Source organism: Cupressus sempervirens, chromosome 4 (assembly GCF_028749045.1).
Source record: "Cupressus sempervirens isolate cs-2001-9-10 chromosome 4, ASM2874904v1, whole genome shotgun sequence".
Lineage (NCBI taxonomy): Eukaryota > Viridiplantae > Streptophyta > Pinopsida > Cupressales > Cupressaceae > Cupressus > Cupressus sempervirens.
In genome coordinates this window covers 471,303,217-471,323,380 of record NC_143121.1, presented here as the reverse complement: position 1 = coordinate 471,323,380, position 20,164 = coordinate 471,303,217, and the positions used below count along the sequence as shown (strand labels likewise).

Sequence of the window (20,164 nt, the reverse complement as noted above, 5' to 3'; positions counted from 1 at the left end):
ATGATAGTAATCTAATAATTATAAAGTTGTCACCTCATATTATTAAAGTCAGCATTTCATTATAAAAGATTATCACCTTTTAAACAATGAACATAGGGTACGCCAATGAGTCATAGAGTCACACATATGACAAAAGAGTTTACAATTTAAACATTTTTTATTAAATAATACAAATTTACAAAGTTGAGACTCAATCTCATAAACTTACATTTCTACCAAGCCAAATTTCTTCTGAAATGATCAACCTTCACTTTAGGAAGAGCCTTGGTGAGAATGCCAGTTGTTTGATCACCTGTATAAATATATTCTAACTGAATAGCTCTTCTTTCCACCATGTCTTTTACATAGTGGTAAAGAATTTCTATATGCTTGGATCTATCATGAAATACCAGATTCACAGATAACTTGATACAACTTTGGTTATCACAGTGAATAGTGGTAGGTTTCATAGGCTCATAAAACAAGCTAGAAAGCAACTTTCGAAGCCACACTGCATCTCCAATTCCCATTGCTGCTACAATATACTTTGCCTCAGTAGAACTCTGAGCAACTGAAGCTTGCTTTCTACAAATCCAAGAAATCATAGCTGATCCTAAGCTGAAACAACATCCTGATGTGCTTTTCTAGTCTTTTACACTTCCGGCCCAATCATAATCAATATATCCATGTAACTCCAAGCTGGGATTCTCATATTTAAGTTCATATCCAGTAGTACCTTGGAGATACCTTAATATATGCTTCAAAGCAACAAGATTAATCTCACAAGGTTCACACATTAATTGACTTAATGCATTCACAGCATAGCAGATATCAAGTCGAGTATTTACAAGATACATCAAGGACCCAATTATCTATCTATATAAAGTGGGACCAACTAGTTTGGATTCAACACTTGCTTCCTTTAGCTTGTGTAACTTGGTTTCCATAGGTGTAGACATAAGTCGATAGTCTCACATTCCAAATAATTTCAAAATATCAACAATGTACTTCTTTTGATATAGAAAGATATTCCTAGACTTCTGACATACTTCCAAACTAAGATAGTAATGAAGAATTCTTAAGTCCTTCATTTCGAATTCAGAAGCCAAATCTTTCTTACACTGATTAATGAGATGTTCTTCCCCTGTAATCAGAAGGTCATCAACATAAAGAATTAGAATTAGCATATCACCTTTAGCTACCTTAAAGTAGAGATTTGGATCAGCCACATTCTTGGTGAATCCAAGACTTAAAAAGTATTTGTCAATCCTTTCATACCAGGCTCAGGAAGCCTGTTTGAGTCCATATAAAGCCCTCTTCAATTTACATACATAAGAGGTAGCATCATGAGTCACAAATCTTTTTGGTCGTTCCACGTATACTTCTTCCTGAATTTTTCCATTAAGAAAAGTAGTTTTTAAATCCATTTGATGCATTTTCCAACCTTTGGCTGCTACAATGGCTATTACAGCTCTAACTGACATATACTTGGCAACTGGTGCAAAAGTTTCTTCAAAGTCAATTCCTTTCTTTTGAGAAAACCCTCTAGCCACAAAAAGAGCTTTATGTTTTTCAATGCTATCATTTGCAGCATACTTAAATTTGAAGAGCCATTTTGAAAACACGACAGATTTTCCCTTAGGTCTAGGAACTATATCCTAAACATCATTTTTTAGTATCGACTGATACTCTTCTACCATTGCATCTTTCCAAGCTTGATGTTTAAGTGCTTTTGAAGTACTTGAAGGTTCAAGGGTTGGACTCTCACACATGAAAGCATTGTATGTCAATTTTCTAGGTCTCTTGCTTTCTCAGAAAGTCCCTGAAGGTGCTCCAAATCCATCTCCTTCCTGTATAATTTTCCTTGACCAAAGTGGCCTTTTAGAATGATAAAGACTCTCTTCTTGAGTCTCAGGAAAGATCTCGATTTCATTTGAAGTCTCTTTAGGGTACTCCCTCTGAATCTCAAGAGCAAGAGCCTCTTCTTGGGATACGTCAACTATATCTAATTCATCAAAAGTTTTGGCTCTTCTGAAGGCAATGTCTTTTTCAAAAATGACATCTCTACTTAGTTCCAGTTGTTTCTGTCCAGATATGTAGACTCTGTATCCTTTAACTATTTCACTAAAACCAATAAGAATTCCTTTTCTTCCAAAAGTTTCTAACTTTGTCCTTTTCTCCTTAGGTACATGAACATACACCGGACATCCAAATATCCTTAAGTGACTGATGTCAGGTTTCTTTCCTAAAAATGCTTCTTCAGGGGTCTTATTGTCCAAATATGAGTGAGGACATCTATTCTCAATATAGATTGTTGTATTAGATGTTTCAGCCCAAAATGACATGCTCAAGTTTTGATCAAAAATCATAGCCCTAGCAGCTTCTACAATAGTTATGTTTTTCCTTTCAGCAACTCCATTTTGTTGAGGATTGTAGGGGACTGTAAACTCCCTCTTAATCCAAGCAAGTTTGCAAAACTCTTTAAATACTTTAGAAGTGTACTCTTTCCCATTATCTATCCTCAGAACTTTAATTTTCTTTCCTAAGGAGTTTTCAGTGATTGTTTTGAATTCTTTAAACTTAGAAAGAATCTCTTCATATTCTTTGCACTTAAGAAAGTATATCCATGTCTTCCTTGAAAAATCATCAACAAATATCACATAGTACAAGAACCCTCCTGTAGATGGTAAAGACATGGGTCCACATAGATCAAAGTGCACTAGTTCCAACACATCTTTAGTTTTGCTCAAACTATGAGGGAATGACTTTTTAGTGTTTTTCCCTAAGGCACAACCTTTGCAAGATTCATTGTGAATATGGCTTAATTCCGGTTACTAACTTCTCCATGGATGTTAGGGCACGAAAGTTTATATGACCTAATGTTCTATGCCATATTTCATTTGAATCTGAAGTCTCATGCACAAGTGCAAACTTGGTCTTTGTGCATAGCTCATATAATAGTCCTTGTCGTACTCTTATTGTTAGAGCCTTCTTTAAAGTTGAATTCTTAGGCCAAGCTAGTACCTTACCTTCCATGAATGCAATTCTATAACCATCATCTTCAAGTGCAAATATTGATATTAAATTCCTTTTAATCTAAGTTACCATATTTGGTCATCCGGCCCCAAAAACAGTAGTTGATTCGCTAGTTATTCGAATGCATTTCGTATTCGATTCAAAATCGTTTATTTCCTGCTACATTCAGTGCAAAGTCAATGAAAGGAACCTTGGTCGAATGTGGCATCTTCTGCAGCAAATATTGACGGGTCAATGCGCGCCCAAAATGAATTCCAGAATATTTCGGCAAATTTCAATGTTATTTAATTGTTTTAATGGTTTTAACTTTTAAGTTTTTTACCTATTCGCATTTGCTTGGCTTTCTTCTATTCACAACACGAAGGGTTTTTTTGGAGAAGCACGTACGTCGATTTTACTAGAGAGGCACGCACGTCAGTTTTCCCTCCACTCACAGGCACAAGCACGTACATCACTTTCCCCTCCACTGGACAGGCACGCAAGAATCATCATCAAAGGAAATTGTGAATGTTCAGAGAGATCATGAAAATCGAGTTTTATTAGACAAGGAGCAGTCATGGATGTTCAAACTGTGGATGATTTGATAATGAATGTCTAAGCTGGATTCATATCACTATGTTGGGGATTCATAGCGTTCTCACCTGGATTGGTCACTATGTACATCTCTCCTCCTTTTCCTCCCTTGGTTGTACTTCCAAAGCCCACACTACAATCTACGAGTTTCATTTTGTTTTGTGCCTAGCTTGCGTCTCAACTATTTTCAGATTGTTTCATAGTAGGGTAAGCTTCCATAGTATACAATATTATTTCCTCTCAACTATTTTCAAACTCAAAAAAAGTTTACTACGTTGACTGTTTGGCATATATTAACCTCTCCTTTTATTTATTGTTTACATACTACAATATTACTATTATACTGTTTATAATTTATAAACTGATACTCCCCAATATTTTATGTCCTGCAAATGTATTTACCATATAAATAATAAATTTTACAATTATATTTTGTTTCAATGAAGTTATAAACAAATAATATTTACTATTTACCAATAAATTGTGTTAAAGTGTTTCAATAAATACTTGCAAATACTTGTAAGTTGCAACTTATAAATACTGTGTTTTGTGTTCTTTGTAGATTTCAATTTTAAAGAATGGTTGCAAGTGATTCTGTTACCGGAAACCTGCACTTCAAAATCGACAGATGCTCCCCGTTATCAAAATACGTGGAAATAGTTCGACCAATGCTAGGTGGAGGAGGTTGTGTATGGATTTGCAGCCATTGGAAAGAGGAATCAAGTAGTTCCTATAGTAGAGTGAAAGCACATTTGTGCTTTATTCCTCAAAAAGGCATTAAATTTTGTACAAGGAAGCCAAGAGTAAACGGAAAGCTACCTAAAACCCTCCTTCCAAATCACATTGTGAACAAATACATTCAAAAACAAAAGCAAGCAGATGAAGCAACTGGAAGGGCAAATGCTGCTCATCTGTTGCAAAGTGGTAGGCCTTCAAAGAAAGGGAAAATCTCATCTATGTCTTCAACTTCTATTACCAATGAACCACCGGCTGAGGATCATCCATTCTTATGTACTCCTCAACAACAACTTGTAAGAAAGCAATGGGACCATTGGAAGCATCATTTCAAAATGAAGCTAGAGACCTTGCCGATTAGGCCATAGCGAGATGTGTATATGCAAATGGACCATCATTTAATATTGTTCGCTCACCATATTAGCAATACATGATGAAAGCAGTTAATGAGGCTCCAAGTGGGTTCAAGGGCCCTGGTTATGAGAAGATATGCACCACGTTACTTGATGATGAGGTGGCTTGTGAGATGCTGCTATGCTGCCCATCAAGGATTCATGGGCCGAAACAAGTGTCACAATAGTATTAGATGGATGGAAAGATGCGAGGAACCGTCCTCTAGTGAATGTTATAGCAGTGTCTACATGAGGTGCAATGTTTTTGAGAGTTGTGGATTGTGAAGGTCAGGTAAAGGACGGTCCTTTCATTGCAAACATTCTCATCCAAGCCATTGAGCAAGTTGGCCCTCAGAATGTTGTTCAAGTAGTAATCGACAATGCAAAGGATTGTAGGGCTGCTAGCTTATTGGTTGACGAGCGGTATGAACACATTTTTTGCACACTTTGTGTTGTGCACTCACTCAAACTAATGCTGCAAAAAATTGGCACAAGGTTGAGTGGATTAAAAAATTGTATGAAGAGGCACAAGATATCCAAATGTTTGTCACAAACCACCATATGACACAAGCCATATTTAGACAATTCTCGAAATTGGAGCTCTTGAAGGTAAGTTCAATTGTTTAAAATTTAAACATGTTTGGAAATCTAGTGGCATTAGTTTAGTAAATTTTTTATGTTTTTGAATTTAAATAGATTAGTTGATTTTTTATTTTTAATCTACTATAATTTTGACCTTATAATAGGTTGCTGAGACCCACTTTGCCTCCAACACTATTGTTTTGAGACGCCTTATCAAAGTGAAAAAGGCATTGTCTAGAATGGTAACCAATGCTAATTAGAGTGTATGGAGACAATCTAATAGTGAAAAGGCAGCTGTCATTAAGGAAAGGATATTATGAGACTCTTGGTGGGATTGTGTTGAGTACCTTCTGAAGTTCACTAAGCCTATATTGAGCATGATCCGATACACTAACATGGATAGGCCTTGCTTGGGTGAGGTATATGATGGCATTGACTCCATGATTGAAGATATTAGAGTCATCATAAATGAGAAAGAGCAAGACACTGATGAAAAGTTCTTCAAGGAGCTAAAAGTAATCATGGAAGAGAGATGGAATAAAATGACCACCCTTTTGCATCTACTTACCTTTGCATTGACCCCCAGGTTCTATAGCCAAGATGTCCTCAAGGGGAACAGCACTAGAGTTGCTCCATACAGAGATCTTGAAGTTTCTAAAGGGTACAAGGCAGCCCTCCAAAGACTCTTTCCAGAGGACTTACAATCAGCAGTGAGATTTGAATTTATAAGTTTTGCGAGCACCGATGATTGTGGTCTCGATGCTTTTGAAAAAAAGAGCAATGCTGATACTCATAAATGGTGGTACTTCCCTGGACAAAAGTACCAACTCTTGCAGCCCGTTGCCATCAAGATTTTATCACAAATAAGTTTTTTAAATCTTAATATTCTAATATGTAATTTCTTGTTCATTAATATTTTAAACTCTTCACTCTATAAATTCAAATATGTAAATCTTGATAGGTTGCTAGTTCATCATCTGAGAGAAATTGGAACACATACTCCTTTATCAACTCAATAAAACGTAATCGACTAAACTCCAAGAAGGTAGATAACTTGGTCTTTGTGCATTCTAACTTGAGGCTCACAACTCACAAAAAGAGCACCTACAAAAAAGGGAATGCAAAACAATGTGATGTTGAACCAAAGTCTACAGAGTTAGAAGCCCACTTTGATGCACTAGCAATTGATGATGGTTAGCATAATGATGAGATACATAGTGATGTTCAAGCTGATCTTGAGGCTACAACTGAGACTACTGATGCTAGTGGTACTAATTGTGCTTCTAATCGACATCTTCCTAATGATGAGGAATTCTTTGATGATTTTTTATCACATGACTAATAGTGTTTACTGATTAGTGATTTGTAATGTTGGCATTACTGTTTTTTAATTTAAACAACATTGATATAGTGGTGTATTTTGACATTTTGTCATGCTGTTCGAACTAAATCGTAAATATATATGGTGGTTTATGTTGCTAAATTGCTATTATATTAGCATAGTGGTGTATAAATTTATTTGTTGCCGCATATATTTACATATATATAATTTTACTATTTTAAAAAAATCTTCTACGAACAAACCCAAAATGAACCGAACCTAGCCCAAAAAAATTTGAGCGAATGTCAAACCTAAATATCAAACCCGCATACGAACCAGAATACGAACCGGCAACTTAGCTTTTAATACCTAGTACATAAAGAACTCTAGAAAGCTGAATAGAATTTTTAGATTTCAATTTGATGGTGCAGGTCCCAATTCCTTTTATGGAATGTGCAGAATCATCACCAATTGTGACTTCTTCATCTATTTCTATTTGCATGTTGTCTAAGTTATCCTGATATCCAGTAATGTGTCTTAAAGATCTGCTGTCAACAATCCAAGTGTTAGATTTGGTTGAAATTTGACTATACAATGCTGAATAAAAAGCATATTTCTCAGATTCATGTCCTTCATTTGATTTTTCAGATTTGGCAAAAGGCACATGAGGTTTAGATTGATTGGGACAGTTTATCGCATAATGTCCATATAGATCACATCTGAAACATTGAATTTTGGACAAGTCTTTCTTCTGTTTAGACTGTCTTTTTCCATGAAAGTTTATTTTCCTTTTGTTGTTCTTCTTCTTTCCCTTCTTATGAGAGTTTGTGTTAAGAACTTGAACGTCTTCATCTAAGGTTGTGTTTTCCCTTAATCATTAATCTCAATTCTTCTTGAAGACAATCAGATCTTAGTCGATCTAGTTTTGGGATTTTAGATCTAGCAGTTATATCTTGAACAAAAGATTCCCAAGAATTTGGAAGTCCTCCTAACGCTGTTAGGAATAATTCTTGGTTGTCAATCTCATAACTGGCTACAAATAATTGATCTCTCAAATCTGTGATTCTCATGGAGAAGGCATTTATAGTTTCTCCTTTATTCATGTTGAAATTATTCATTTGTCTTTTAAGAGCAAGTTTTTTGCCAGTGTTATTTATTATGAATGCATTTTCAAAAGCTTGAAACATGCGATATGTTGTTGCATGTTTTGCCACAATAGGCACAATGTGATCTCTAACACCATCCACGATTATCTTCATGGCCTTCTCATTATTCTCAATCCATAATGTTTTCTCTGGATCATCTTTAGGTTCTTCCTTATCTTCTCTTACAAAAGATTCCAATTTGTTTTCTTTTAATAACATCATTATACGAAGTTTCCAAGATTTGAAGTTATCAGCACTTGCAAGGTGGTGTTCAAATCTGAATGTGTTTGTCATCTTGAAGAGAAAAGATAGACTGCAATTTAATGTGAAATCTGATCTCTTAAACTTAATGAGATCTCTCCTTAACAAGGCTCTGATGCCATGTAAAGTTTCTTACCAGATTTTAGTTCGATTACAGCCTGATGCACAGTTTTGTTGCAGGTATGAACACTAATGCCAATGGATTGATTCGCTTCCAGACTCTGTAGCAGTTAGTGCAGTAATAATAGAGATAAAACAATATTATTGAACTCAAGATTTCCTTCGATCCTTTGATGTGCTTGCATTAATAGATTTCGATGCCTTGTTTACTTTGGGTAGATTGGATATATATCAAGTGGAAGGGGTGTGAGGATAAATGGCCATGTCTCCATTCGGAGACATGGACATTCATTCTCACACCCGTTCGGAAGTAACTAATCCTCACGATTTGTTACTGACTTAAACCAAAGTAAAGTAATCAAATGTATCACCAATCATTAAATCTGCGGCCCAATAAAAAGGATAGATCGATCATGATCTAAATATCAAAGGAATGAAAAGTAGTTTCGATCATGCCTTAATGATCTCTGAAAAAATATATATGTCATCGGTTTCAAACTGTGAATGATCACATACAGCACATACGTATGCATATGTGTATAACAATGTGTGCATCATACTATTGTACATATATACATACATATATGCTGATCACAGTAATGTCAAACTGAAGCTACATGCATTAACATAGATTAACATAACTTCCAGCCTCATGTGGCTTACTAAAATTTGATTTGCAAAGATGATATTCATTAACAGAAAAATCTATTTCAAAAAGAATTTGTGAATTTGGTAAATCTTAAATAAAGGTCATTTCAAGGCAATAAAAAAGCCACTGGATTAAAAAAAAGATCATAATCTTTTTGTTATTTATAGTCTAAAAATAACGCTTTTTTAAGAATAACCAACTTTCTCTAACCTTAATTGACCCTAAATTGAAAAACACACGAAAGAAATTCTACATAATCTGGTATGCCTTGAAAAAGTATGATATAATACATTCTTACTACCGTGTTTACTGAATGTTTTTGGTAGAATGTATTTTCAAGGTCCTTTCTTGGGGGCAACTCCTGCATTATTAAGGAACACACCATTGTGGCTTATTTCGAACGTGTGTCCGAGACTTGGCAATGGAATTTTGGCATTTGAAGTCCTTTTGATTACAAAACAAAGCAAAAATACAATTTCAAACGTAACGCAAAATTCCCACACAATCGGTACAATTATCAATACAAGAAACCATGTGAATCAACAAAAATATAAAGAAATTTTATTTCAATTACTAATCTCGTAATTTCCCTGAAGAAGGGTCTGGAATAAAAACCAAATGTTTGGAATCGAAAATATTACACAGTGGTATCCATATACATGATGCTATGTTTAATCTGAATATCTAAATCTTTAAAATCGACTGCATTTTGCAAAACAAGAAAAAGGTAAACGATAGAAGATGTTAGAAACACAAACCTTTCTCTTAACCTCATGCATGAAAGTGTCCCCGTCTTCAAGATTTCTGACATACGAGGATGGGACCAGTCCTGGGTCTTTGAGAATTGCAAGGGTATAACATATAAGGGACATTACTGTCAATCCTGTAAAGATGATAGCATTGAGTAGGCCAGCAGCAGTCCTCAAGCTCAGCCATTGCTCCGTCACAATGAATACAGTAGTGTAGTAAACAAAACCTGTGGCTAACAAAACTACCAATACCGGTAGTGAAACAAGCCTCTCCCTCATTTTAATATTCACATGAGCGTTATTGAAAATTAAAAACCATGTCTTGAGTATGTCTCGTCATACTACATAATGTTAGATTGCAGATCTCTGGCACTAAGGCGTTAAATTGGAGATCCAAAAGCACAAAGAACAAGAACCAGTTTGGTCTTGGTCACTAAGTTCAGATCCTTCGAGGTCTGCAGCTCTGTAAACTCCCCGTTCTGACGGCAAATTCACCCGATTCGAGGAAATCTTTCAAATTTTTTTAATTTCCAGCACTCTCGTAGTATAAGATGTTTCGCTGGTTTTGTTGCTTGAATTCCCAACCATAATTAATGTTTTGCCCGGAGGAAGAAATTTTGTTCAACTAAAGGATGTCTCCCGAGCAAGCATATACAGATCAAGCATCATTGGGCGGCCGAGGGGAAATTTCTTTTTTAATTGATCAAAGGATCTCATTGGAATACAAGATTTTTTTGATGAATAGTCTTTTTCAATTAATAAAATTTACTAAAATTACAATTCACAAAAAAGGGCTGGGAGATACAGGATCACTCCGCGAATGAGTTCAATCGGCCGAAGCCGGAGCAAACAACATGGCCGCCAGCAATTATAAACTATTCATAAAAAAAAAAAAACATGTAGAACAACCTCATGCTACCTAGGCAGTACCAGTAGAGGGAGGAGGATCATCTTTATCAGGAATCCCCACGCATCAGTTGGATTGTGAGGCGGACTAGGAACAGTTCAGTCGTCATCAGCATCCGCAGGATCTGGAGTAGTTGCAGTCTCCGCATCCTTCTTGTCTAGCCGCGGAGGAGAAATTGCCAAGGCCAGCCGGGGAAACTTGTCAGAGTGCACCCATCCAGGGGGAGGAGCCGGAGACTAGCCAGAAGCCCGCCCAGGGGGGGGAGTCGGAGACCAACCAGAACCACCACGTGGTGGGGAAGCGGAGCGGCGCCTCCAATCGCCATGACTACCGTTGGGAGAGCGGTGGCAGGGACCCTGGGAGCGCGGTGTGTGCGAATGGCAGCCAGAGGACTGGCGTCTAGAACGATGATCGCAAGATGAGGAGGCATCAGTCGAGGCATCCGGAGGCACTCTGGCAATAGTACAAGGAGCATTGCCCCAGTGGTTTAACAATTCTTGTAAGTGGGCAACCTCCAGGGCAACTTTATTAGCTTGCACCTGTATCTGCATAATGACATTGTTACAAATGCATGCCTTAGTATACATTGCAATGTTAACATCCAAAAAACTGTGAGTGAATAAAACTGCATTCCTATCTTTCCATAGAGAAAACAAAATTTCCATCCTGAAAGTATGCCAAATCTGGGAAAACTTCTGAGGAAATCTGAGAGAATCACCCAGCAGGATCATGTGCCATGAAAAAGGTTCGGGCCTAAAAGGCTTGAAAAAATCATGGATCCAGTGCCAATAATTTTGAGCACGTTTGCAAAACCAAAAAATATGCAAAAAGGACTCAGGTTGGCCACAGAAGGGGCATCTGGGATCAGGAACCCCAAAGTGCTTGAGCCGAGGCCCCAGGGGAAGACCTTGGAAAGCCAAGCACCAAGCAAAGTGAGCAATCTTAGGTTCTATAATGGCACTCCAAATGGTGTCGAACCGTTTTCTCCATTGAGAAAGCAAAGAATGCAAATGCCACCGTTGATTAAGCGTGTCCACCATCGGAAGGTGGGGCGAAAATCATCTGTATCCCATATTGGGCTTATAATTGGTAAATGGAGTGGCAGGAAACCACTTCCAATCATACCACCAAGGTCGAACAGACTGAATCCCCACTTTATGAAGTAAGTGCACAGGGATGGAAGACAACAAAAGCTCATAAGTCTGGCGATCGGCACGTACAAAGCGGTATTAAACTTGCATATCCTCCAAAAACCTGAAATTCATGGTGACTCTTGAAAAAATGTCCTTAGTAGTGTGAATGCCACGTTTATAGAAACGCAAAGCACTGGCACCTTGAGTCTTGGCAAGAGGAATACCCTGAAAGGCAAACAGGGGAGACCACCAAATGTTCTATTGATTTAAGGACAGCCCATTGCAGAACTCATTACTAGCCCAACGAAGCCAAGGTTTAACAGCTTCCCAGGCTTTCCAGATGCTCTTTATAACGAAAGAGCCCTGTATGACCACTGGTTCTCGCATAGTGAGAAGGGTCTGAAAACCAATTCCCTTCCACGTTGGTCTGTTAGTAGGGAAGCCTAAAGAGATGCAATGCCTGACAAGAGTTTTCCAAGCTTCATCTCTAGAAATAGCTCTGATAATCCATTTAGCACAGAGGACAAAGCCCTGCTTCCGAGTGGAAAGCAGGCCGAGACCCCCAGATTCTCTTGGGAGACAACAGAAATCCCAAGCAACTCTGTGAAAACCATGATGGTCAGAACCAAAGGCCCAAAGAAAATCTTTGAGCAAACGTTCTAATTTGAGATATGAAGCTTTGGAGGGAGCCCAACAAGAAGAATAAAACACATGGGTGGCAGCCAAAATCTTAGAACAAATCTGGAATTTACCAGCAAGAGAAAGCGGCTTAGTGATCCAATAATCAAGCTTTTTGGTAATCTTTGTAAGCACAGCATTCCAAAGTTCCACAGGGGAAGCCTGGAAAGCAAAGGGAATGCCAAGAAAGCAGAAAATTTCTCCATGAATAACCCATTTCCATTGGAATTGGCTAAGCCAAGGTGGAGCTGGCAAAAAAGACTGTTGGTAACAGAGCGTTTTATGCCATTAAATGGCAGAGCCAAAGGCTTGACAAAGTGTCAAGACAATTTAAAGCATTTTTGATGTTTTCTTCATCTTCAAGAAGAGTGAGAAAAGAATCATCAGCAAAATGACCATTGACTAACTGGGAGGAAGAATCAGGCAAGGAAATGCCACGGACCAGCGCAGAAGACACAGAGTGAGCAAGTAAATAACCAAAATCTTCGGCAGCAAGGACATAAAGCGCTAGAGCTAACGGACAACCTTGTCTAATGGAATGAAAAAGTCCAAAAGCTTCAGATTGCAAATTATTGATGGTGATGCAAGCATTAGTGTCACCAAAGAGCATCTCCACGGACTGAAGGAAATTGGGACCAAAACCCAGAGCCTGAAGCATAGCCAAAATGAAAGGCCATTCAATGCGATCATAGGCTTTAGCAAAATCTATCTTTAAAAAGATAGCCTGCTGCTTGGACTTACGGGCCCATTCCATACCTTCCCAGATAGCAATGATGTTGTTAAGAATATACCTAGATTTGATGAAGCCAGTTTGTTCAAGCCGCACAATTAGAGGAAGCATATGGCAAATTTTGAGAGAGAGCGCCTTAGCAATGATCTTATAAGACACATTTAGGAGGGTGATGGGCCTCGAGTTGTAGATGTCCTCAGGATCACCAGCTTTAGGTATGAATTTAATATTGCCTTTATTTATGATCGCTCCTAAGCTTTTAGAATGGTATGCTTCAAGATAGACTTTGTGCAGATCAGGACCAATTTGCTCCCAAAGATGTTTGTAAAATTCACAGGGAAATCCATCACACTCAGGGGATTTGTCACCCGCCATGGAGTAAGCTGCCTCTTTAAGGTCTCGGAGAGAAAGAAGTTGCTCACAGAAAGCGCGTTGCTCAACCGCGAGGCAGTTTGGAGTAACAGTAATACACTTTCTGAGAGCCTCCTCTTGAGCAACTGAATGGCCCTGCGAAGCAAAAACGTTCTCATAGTGAAGAACAAAAGCTTGCAGGATGTCTGGCAAACTGGAAAGAACATCAGTTCCCTGTTTTTTTTTTTTAATCCTAGTATTGGTATGACGGGCTCGGAGAGCCTGGAAGAACTCCTTCGAGACTTTGTCGCCAATCTCCAACCAGTGGAGACGGGCTTTGATTTGAGCTCCTCGGGCAGCATAGTTATCAGCAATTTGTTTTTCATGGTGAAGCTTGGCAAGCTGAAGTTGCAGATCCACATCAAAGGGGTTGAAGGTGAGCGCTTCAAAGGCTTTTTTGAGGGCAAGGGTGTTGGCTTCATAAGATCGTTTTCTGAAAATTGCCAGCTGACACCCGTAGATGCGCCAAAAAATGAGCCGTTCTGGTAATGGCATCATTCCACCATTGAATCCAACCTCGATGGGAATGTGGACGTGGTTCCAAATTCCAGACACGTTGTATGTGGGAGATAGTGGAGGCATGCAATAGCACAGACGTGTTGAGGAAGAATTGAGACTTAACCACTTTGGGGACAGCTGTTTGCCAAGAAATGCCAAAATAAATGGGATAGTGGTCTGACAACGTCACCTCTATCAGGGGAATGACAAGTAGATCACGATCTTCAGAAAAATGAAAAATAAAGATTGCGCCAAGATCATAGCACGATCAAGACGTTTCAATATGCGGTCAGGACCGGCTCGAAAATTGGACCAAGTGTGCCAAGCCCCATTATCATGACGGCGGCTAGTATTGGGATCAAAGAGGCCCAATTTATGATGCATGTAAAACCAGACTTCTCTTTCCCTAGCTGTCCAACGGAAAGGCAGAATGCCATCTTTGTCAGAGGCCACTTCAACCATATTGAAGTCCCCACACAGGACCCAAGTAGCTAGCGGTAGGTTGTCAGGAAGCCAAACCCACATTTGCGCCCTTTCCACAACATCATTGGAGGCATAAACATTAATGACTCCAAAAGAATGATTGTTGATGGAAAGAAAAAGTCAAATAATACGGTGTGTGGGGTCAGAACCGTGCGAAATAATAGCAGAATGAAGGTGAGGTGACAGGAGAGTAACTACACCACCTCGGCCAGCTTCATGCTGAGAAGAAAACATGACGCTATCCTACCAAATGATGCGGCATGCAACAGAAAGCATGAAACCAGAAATCTTAACTTCTTGCAGGCAAAGAAAATCTAAATTCCCAAGTTTATGACGGGTATCCAGACATAGAATTTTCTGGGGAGGTCTATAAGACCTCGAACATTCCAAGAGAGGAAGTTCATGAAAACTCTTCCATATCATCCTCGTCCTCGACAGAGGAGTAACTATTTTGCAAAAAGGTAGAAATCGGGTGAAAGTCAGACGGGAAATCCTCTGGACTTACAGCTTGCCGTTTGACCCCTGATATCTCTGCACGTCCAGGAGGACTGCGAGAACGCCTTGTTGCTGGTGGTACTATGGAAGAGACTGCAAGAGGAGAACGAGCCCCAGCCAAGGACGAGGCCCTGGCGGCTGCCTTAATCCCCTGCGAGCCAGCAGGGTTTGAAACCTGTGGAACCGAAATCGGTGCAACAGAAGCCGCTGGCGTCTCCACGCTAGCAAGCGCTGACACTTCGATGGAAGCAGGAGGAATCGCGGTTACGGCCGCATAGGATGGCTTGGGGGCCAAAGGATTCAAGGCAGGCTTGCCTTTGCGCCCAATAGTAACCCATTCTTCTTTTTTTCCTTCGACCTGCTTGACAGGAGTCGCTTTAGGCTGGGGTTTGACCCTAGGCGTGGCCAAAGAGCAGTCCCTGATCTTGTGTTCCGCAAACTGGCACCTATAACAAGTGTTAGGTAGGTTCAAGTAAAGCACCTTCTATGCGAAGGTTTGAGCACTAATCTAGATTTCCACCGAATCCTTGAGATCTTTAGAAAGATCAACTTCAATGCAAACATGCCGCTAAGGGCGAGCATTAAAAATTTTCTCTGGCTCCTTGGTAACAACTTTGCTAAGGGCTTGGGCAATAGACTCAATAAAAGGCCAGCAGGGCAAGGGTAGACCTGGAAATTCAACCCAAACAGGAACCCTAAGCTTTTTATCGTCCGAGACAGAGAGGTCTCGGGACCATTTCTGAAAAACAAGCAGAGAGGAACGCACAGACCAAGGGCCATTGGTAAAAACTGCATCAGCTTGCGACGGGTTAGCGAAGCAAAATAAAAAAAACCTTTGGTAAGGTTTTGCACAGCGTCAAGGCGGACGCCATGAGGAGTCCAACTTTTGTTAACCCATTCTCTGAGCATAGCTTCAGGGGGGGTCCTACCAACAAAATACCCTATCAAGGTATGTTGTTCTAACCAGTCACATGCAGCATCAAATTCTTGCAAAGGAAGGACAATATCAGGATTACCTCGTGGAAAACTTTCGGGACAAACTTGCGTGGGCGTTTGTTCAGTGGCGGCGTCATGGCAGTCCAAAGCAGCAGCGTGAACACTAGAAACAACTGGTTCACCACTGGCCGGAGCCATTATATCCTAACCTAAAGCTCTCGTAGTAAATGCAGTATGACAAGTGCCGACAGAAGGGGAGTGCAAGCGAAAGGTCGTACGCAAAAAAAACTGCAAGTTCACATGAAGCAAGAAAACCCTAGCAGAGCGGAAAACTCCAAAAACCTATTCGATTGGAATGGAATTGGCGAATAGAAGATTTTAACCTCCACAAGGCCGTAGGATCATTGCATTGGTTTTTTTTTACCTCCATTGTATTGGATCCTTCGAATAGAAGATTTTTAACTTCCACGAGGCCACTGGATCATTGTATTGTTAGTTAATTTGTATTAGGCTATATTTTTTAACTCCTTTTTAATGGAAATATTATAAAAGGAAATTGTTATAGTTTTGGTGTATTTAGTTTAAATGTAAATGAAGTTGAGGTGTTGAGGTTAAGTATGTGTGTAGATAGTTGGAATGTTCTTGTTAGTTTTGTAATCTATAATAAAATAAAGTATGTGATTCAAATTATCATAAAAATGATATAAGTTAATCTTTAATTAGATCCAAAATGATATTTGTTTTTATATAAAATGTATGATGATAGATATGTGGGGTCTAAAATAAAGTATGTGACTTAACTATCATTGAAGATGATGTTAGTCTTCAATTAGATTTTAGTTTTGATGATAATCGTATATAAGGCAAAATTTATCAAGATGAAATTTTAGTTTTTCTAGTGCTAGTGTTAAATTCAACCATAACAATATATTTATTTATTTATTATTATGTGGGTGTGCATTCAATCTAATGATTTTTGTGTTCATCGATTTTATATTTTGTTCTATTTGAAATCTTATTTCTCTCATTCAAATTTCTCTAGCAACAAATTAAGTTACATATTTGTGTCATCTACTTTTATTTTTCAAGTGTTCAAAGAGATTGAACCATAACAATTACCTCAAACAGAAAAGTACCTTTTTTTAAAGAAAAATCCATACAAAGAACTAAAATATTTATAAATGTGATCAAGCAATTTTGAATCCTCTCTATTTCTCTGCATATTCATTTTGAATTTTCTTATGATAAAAAAAATATTGAATCATCTTTATTTCTCTATATTTTATTTTTGAGATGCGGTTAGCTTGCAATTGATGTTCATGTTGGAATTACTAAAAGTCAAAAGAGAATTCGATCAATTTCTTTGTCCCATAATTTGGCCTCTCTACTTCTATGTAATTATACAAAACTGTGTTCTCTAACAAGTCGATGTACTTTATTTTTACAAGTAACTCGTCTAAGCTTCTTATTGAAGTTTATCCCAAGATATTTGTAGTTGTCACTTCTTCAAGAATAAGCCCTTCAAAATAAAATTAAAGAGTATCATTTTAAAATTTTGATTAGTTAAAAACATGATCTTAGTCTTTCTAGGGTTAACTTTCATACCTACCTCCTTCCAAAAGTGTTACGGGGATTTAGAGTGCTCTTATGTCCCTTGAGTAGACCTTGCAATCAAAATAAAATCATAAACATATAAAATAAGCCTTCAACATACTCTCTCAAGAGAATTCCAACCCCTCATTGGAAAGTTAAACATTACTTTTAGTTTGTCAAAGAGAGTGGATAATGCTTGTCATTTCTGAACTCAATATCACTAAAGAGTTTGCTTATGTTTTTATTTTCACTCAAACCTCCTTATAAAAACTATGGACCACTATTATATGATTTACCAGCATGCCAAGATTTTTCATTTACTTCATAACTTACTCTTGGGAACCATTTAAAAAGATTTCTTCAAGTTCACGAAAAATAAAGAGAATGGACTCTTTTTCTTTTCATTTGTGTATTGATATGTCTAAAACTAATGCCATAATCTATTCTTTTGAAGTGCCCCTCTCATTTTTATTATGTAGTCCATCTTGATGGATGTGACCTTGATGTTCTTTCTTTCAAAGTGATCATGTTGGGAACCATGAGTGGTCTACATCCTTGGAGTTATCTGACTTTTGTTGTTACATTATCTGACTGATTATGCTTTATGTCTGACTTGTGAGGAGTACGATGGTTTTACTGAGGTGTGTGCTAGTGGTTACATGAATTTGTATGGTACCATGATGTTATTTTATGAGTACCCCTAAGATATGAATAGTGGTTGCACTATGTGATGCATTTTACTACTGCACCTAATTCTAGTTTATGCAATAGTGTTGAATCACGAGTTTGATTATGTTGTTAGTAATATTTTGACCATACCCGTATAATGGTGTTTAATGATGTTATATGATGTAGTTGACATTGAGGTTATTGATGTTGCTTCAAGATGGTTGTCAAAAATTTTACAATTATTGTGTCATGTATGGTGTTGAGTAATTCAATTGTCATTTCCATTGATAAATGCTTAGAATATTTGGGAAATAGTTATCTATATTCGGGGTTAGGATTACGGATTATATTTTCATATGGAAGATGTTCATTTGGATTTATAACTATTGTACTTCCACGTTGTGTACATTTGTCCCCTAATTTTAGTTGATATATATGCTTAGAATGATTGTACATGATTATTTAAATGTTTTAATTTAAATGGTTTATGATTATGTGATGTTATGATGTATTGCTCCACTACTATGTGTGGATTTCCAGTTGGTGTTAGTACAAAATAGGAACAAAGTCATAGTCACTTGCTTATGAGATCTATATGATGTCTCATTCTCCTTCATGTGACTATGTGTATATTTTTGCTTCAATTATTATATATTGAGCATCTCCATTTGATTGTTTCTTGTTTATTGAACAGGTAACAAGTACATTCACCCTAATTATAGGATCTTATTGTGTACCTATATCATTAGTAGCGAGCATTAGGAGATAGCGATTTTGACCTTGCATACTAAGTCGAAGGCATTCTCGTATGGGAAATGTATCTAATCATTATTATTAGCCATTTGAGTATTGGTAAATCTATATTCATAATGCATTATGTGATTAGACCCATGAGTGTGTATGTGCATTTAGGGTTATGTACTTGTCACAAAAAAATATTAATTAAAATGTGAATTTAATTTATTTGGGGAGTTTCATTTATTTTATTTAATGTTTGGCTATTTTTTTGTAGTTGGATTTCATATTCCTAGGATCAATCTATTTAATTGAAAAAATGGGCAAATAAATTATTAAGTGGGTTAATAACCTATTTTATAAGTCAATTTGTAAAAGTACTTAGATTATGCCAAAAATTGAGTTTTATTGTCACTTCTTATTTTTTCATGTTTTGAAAATTAGAGGATTTTCCTCCAAACCCTCTTGGAGATCCTTTAATTGCTTAGTGCATTCGATCTAGTTTTCAAAAATGTGCATGGTGTTGTGATGTGGAGCCTAATCAAACTCAAAGGTTAATTTCTCTCACTTTATTTAGTGTAGTTTTCCCCCAGATTATTACTAAGGGGGTTTGGAGGTAGCACTCCTTGCAGGGTCCTCGTGTAGAGCCCCATGTGCGCTCCTTGTTGTATTACAAGGTGGGGTCAAGGGGCAACACCCCTGAAGCCAAAAATGAATTTACTATTGTAAAAGGCATTGACTACTATTTTTTCCATTGGATGACTTATTCTAGCCCTAATTTTGTAAGCGAAAAAAAAACTTATATAAAATGGCTTATGGTTAGGGTTTTCATAATGTATGATGAGACTATAGTTTCTTGCAATGATATTGAGTTGTAAGGGATTGTGGATTGTAATCACTGGATAATAAGAATAATATTGGACTTGTCATTGGTGGATGTAGTCTAGGGATTGGGTGTACCACATTAAATCTCTATGTTTTGTGTCCTCTTTTGTGCCATTTATTATTTTTGGATATTGGTTATCTTTGCATGTAATTGTTATGTATATCTATGGTTAATCCTAACACATGGAATGACTCATTTGATTTGAATCAGGATTGCTCTGCTTTGTCAAAGATTTTAGCCAGTTTAGTAAACTCTTCAATTTTCTTTTCCTTTTCTTGGTTTTTATTATATGTGGGAGGTAGGGCATCTCACTATTTTCAAATAGATTTTTTGTTTCAAATAAAATAAATTACAATAGGATTGTGGGCATAAAATTAGTATTCCCCTACATTTATGTTTGATTTCTCTATCCAATTGAGCAAGTGTGAGCATTTTGGTGTTTTTCATGAAGTTTTTATGTAGTTATGC

General features: G+C 37.5%; 1 protein-coding gene across 1 annotated transcript in view; it reads right to left on the bottom strand.

The window, feature by feature from the left end:
• The window catches only part of LOC149562010 (DHHC-type zinc finger family protein), a 72,700-nt gene extending 62,468 nt beyond the window's left edge, over positions 1-10,232 (bottom strand). Inside the window, exon 1 of the mRNA XM_089825549.1 lies at positions 9,552-10,232. Coding sequence (XP_089681675.1) covers positions 9,552-9,821 — 270 coding nt within the window. The 5' untranslated portion in view covers positions 9,822-10,232. The remainder of the gene's footprint in view (positions 1-9,551) is intronic.
• Between the last annotated feature and the right edge of the window lie 9,932 nt (positions 10,233-20,164).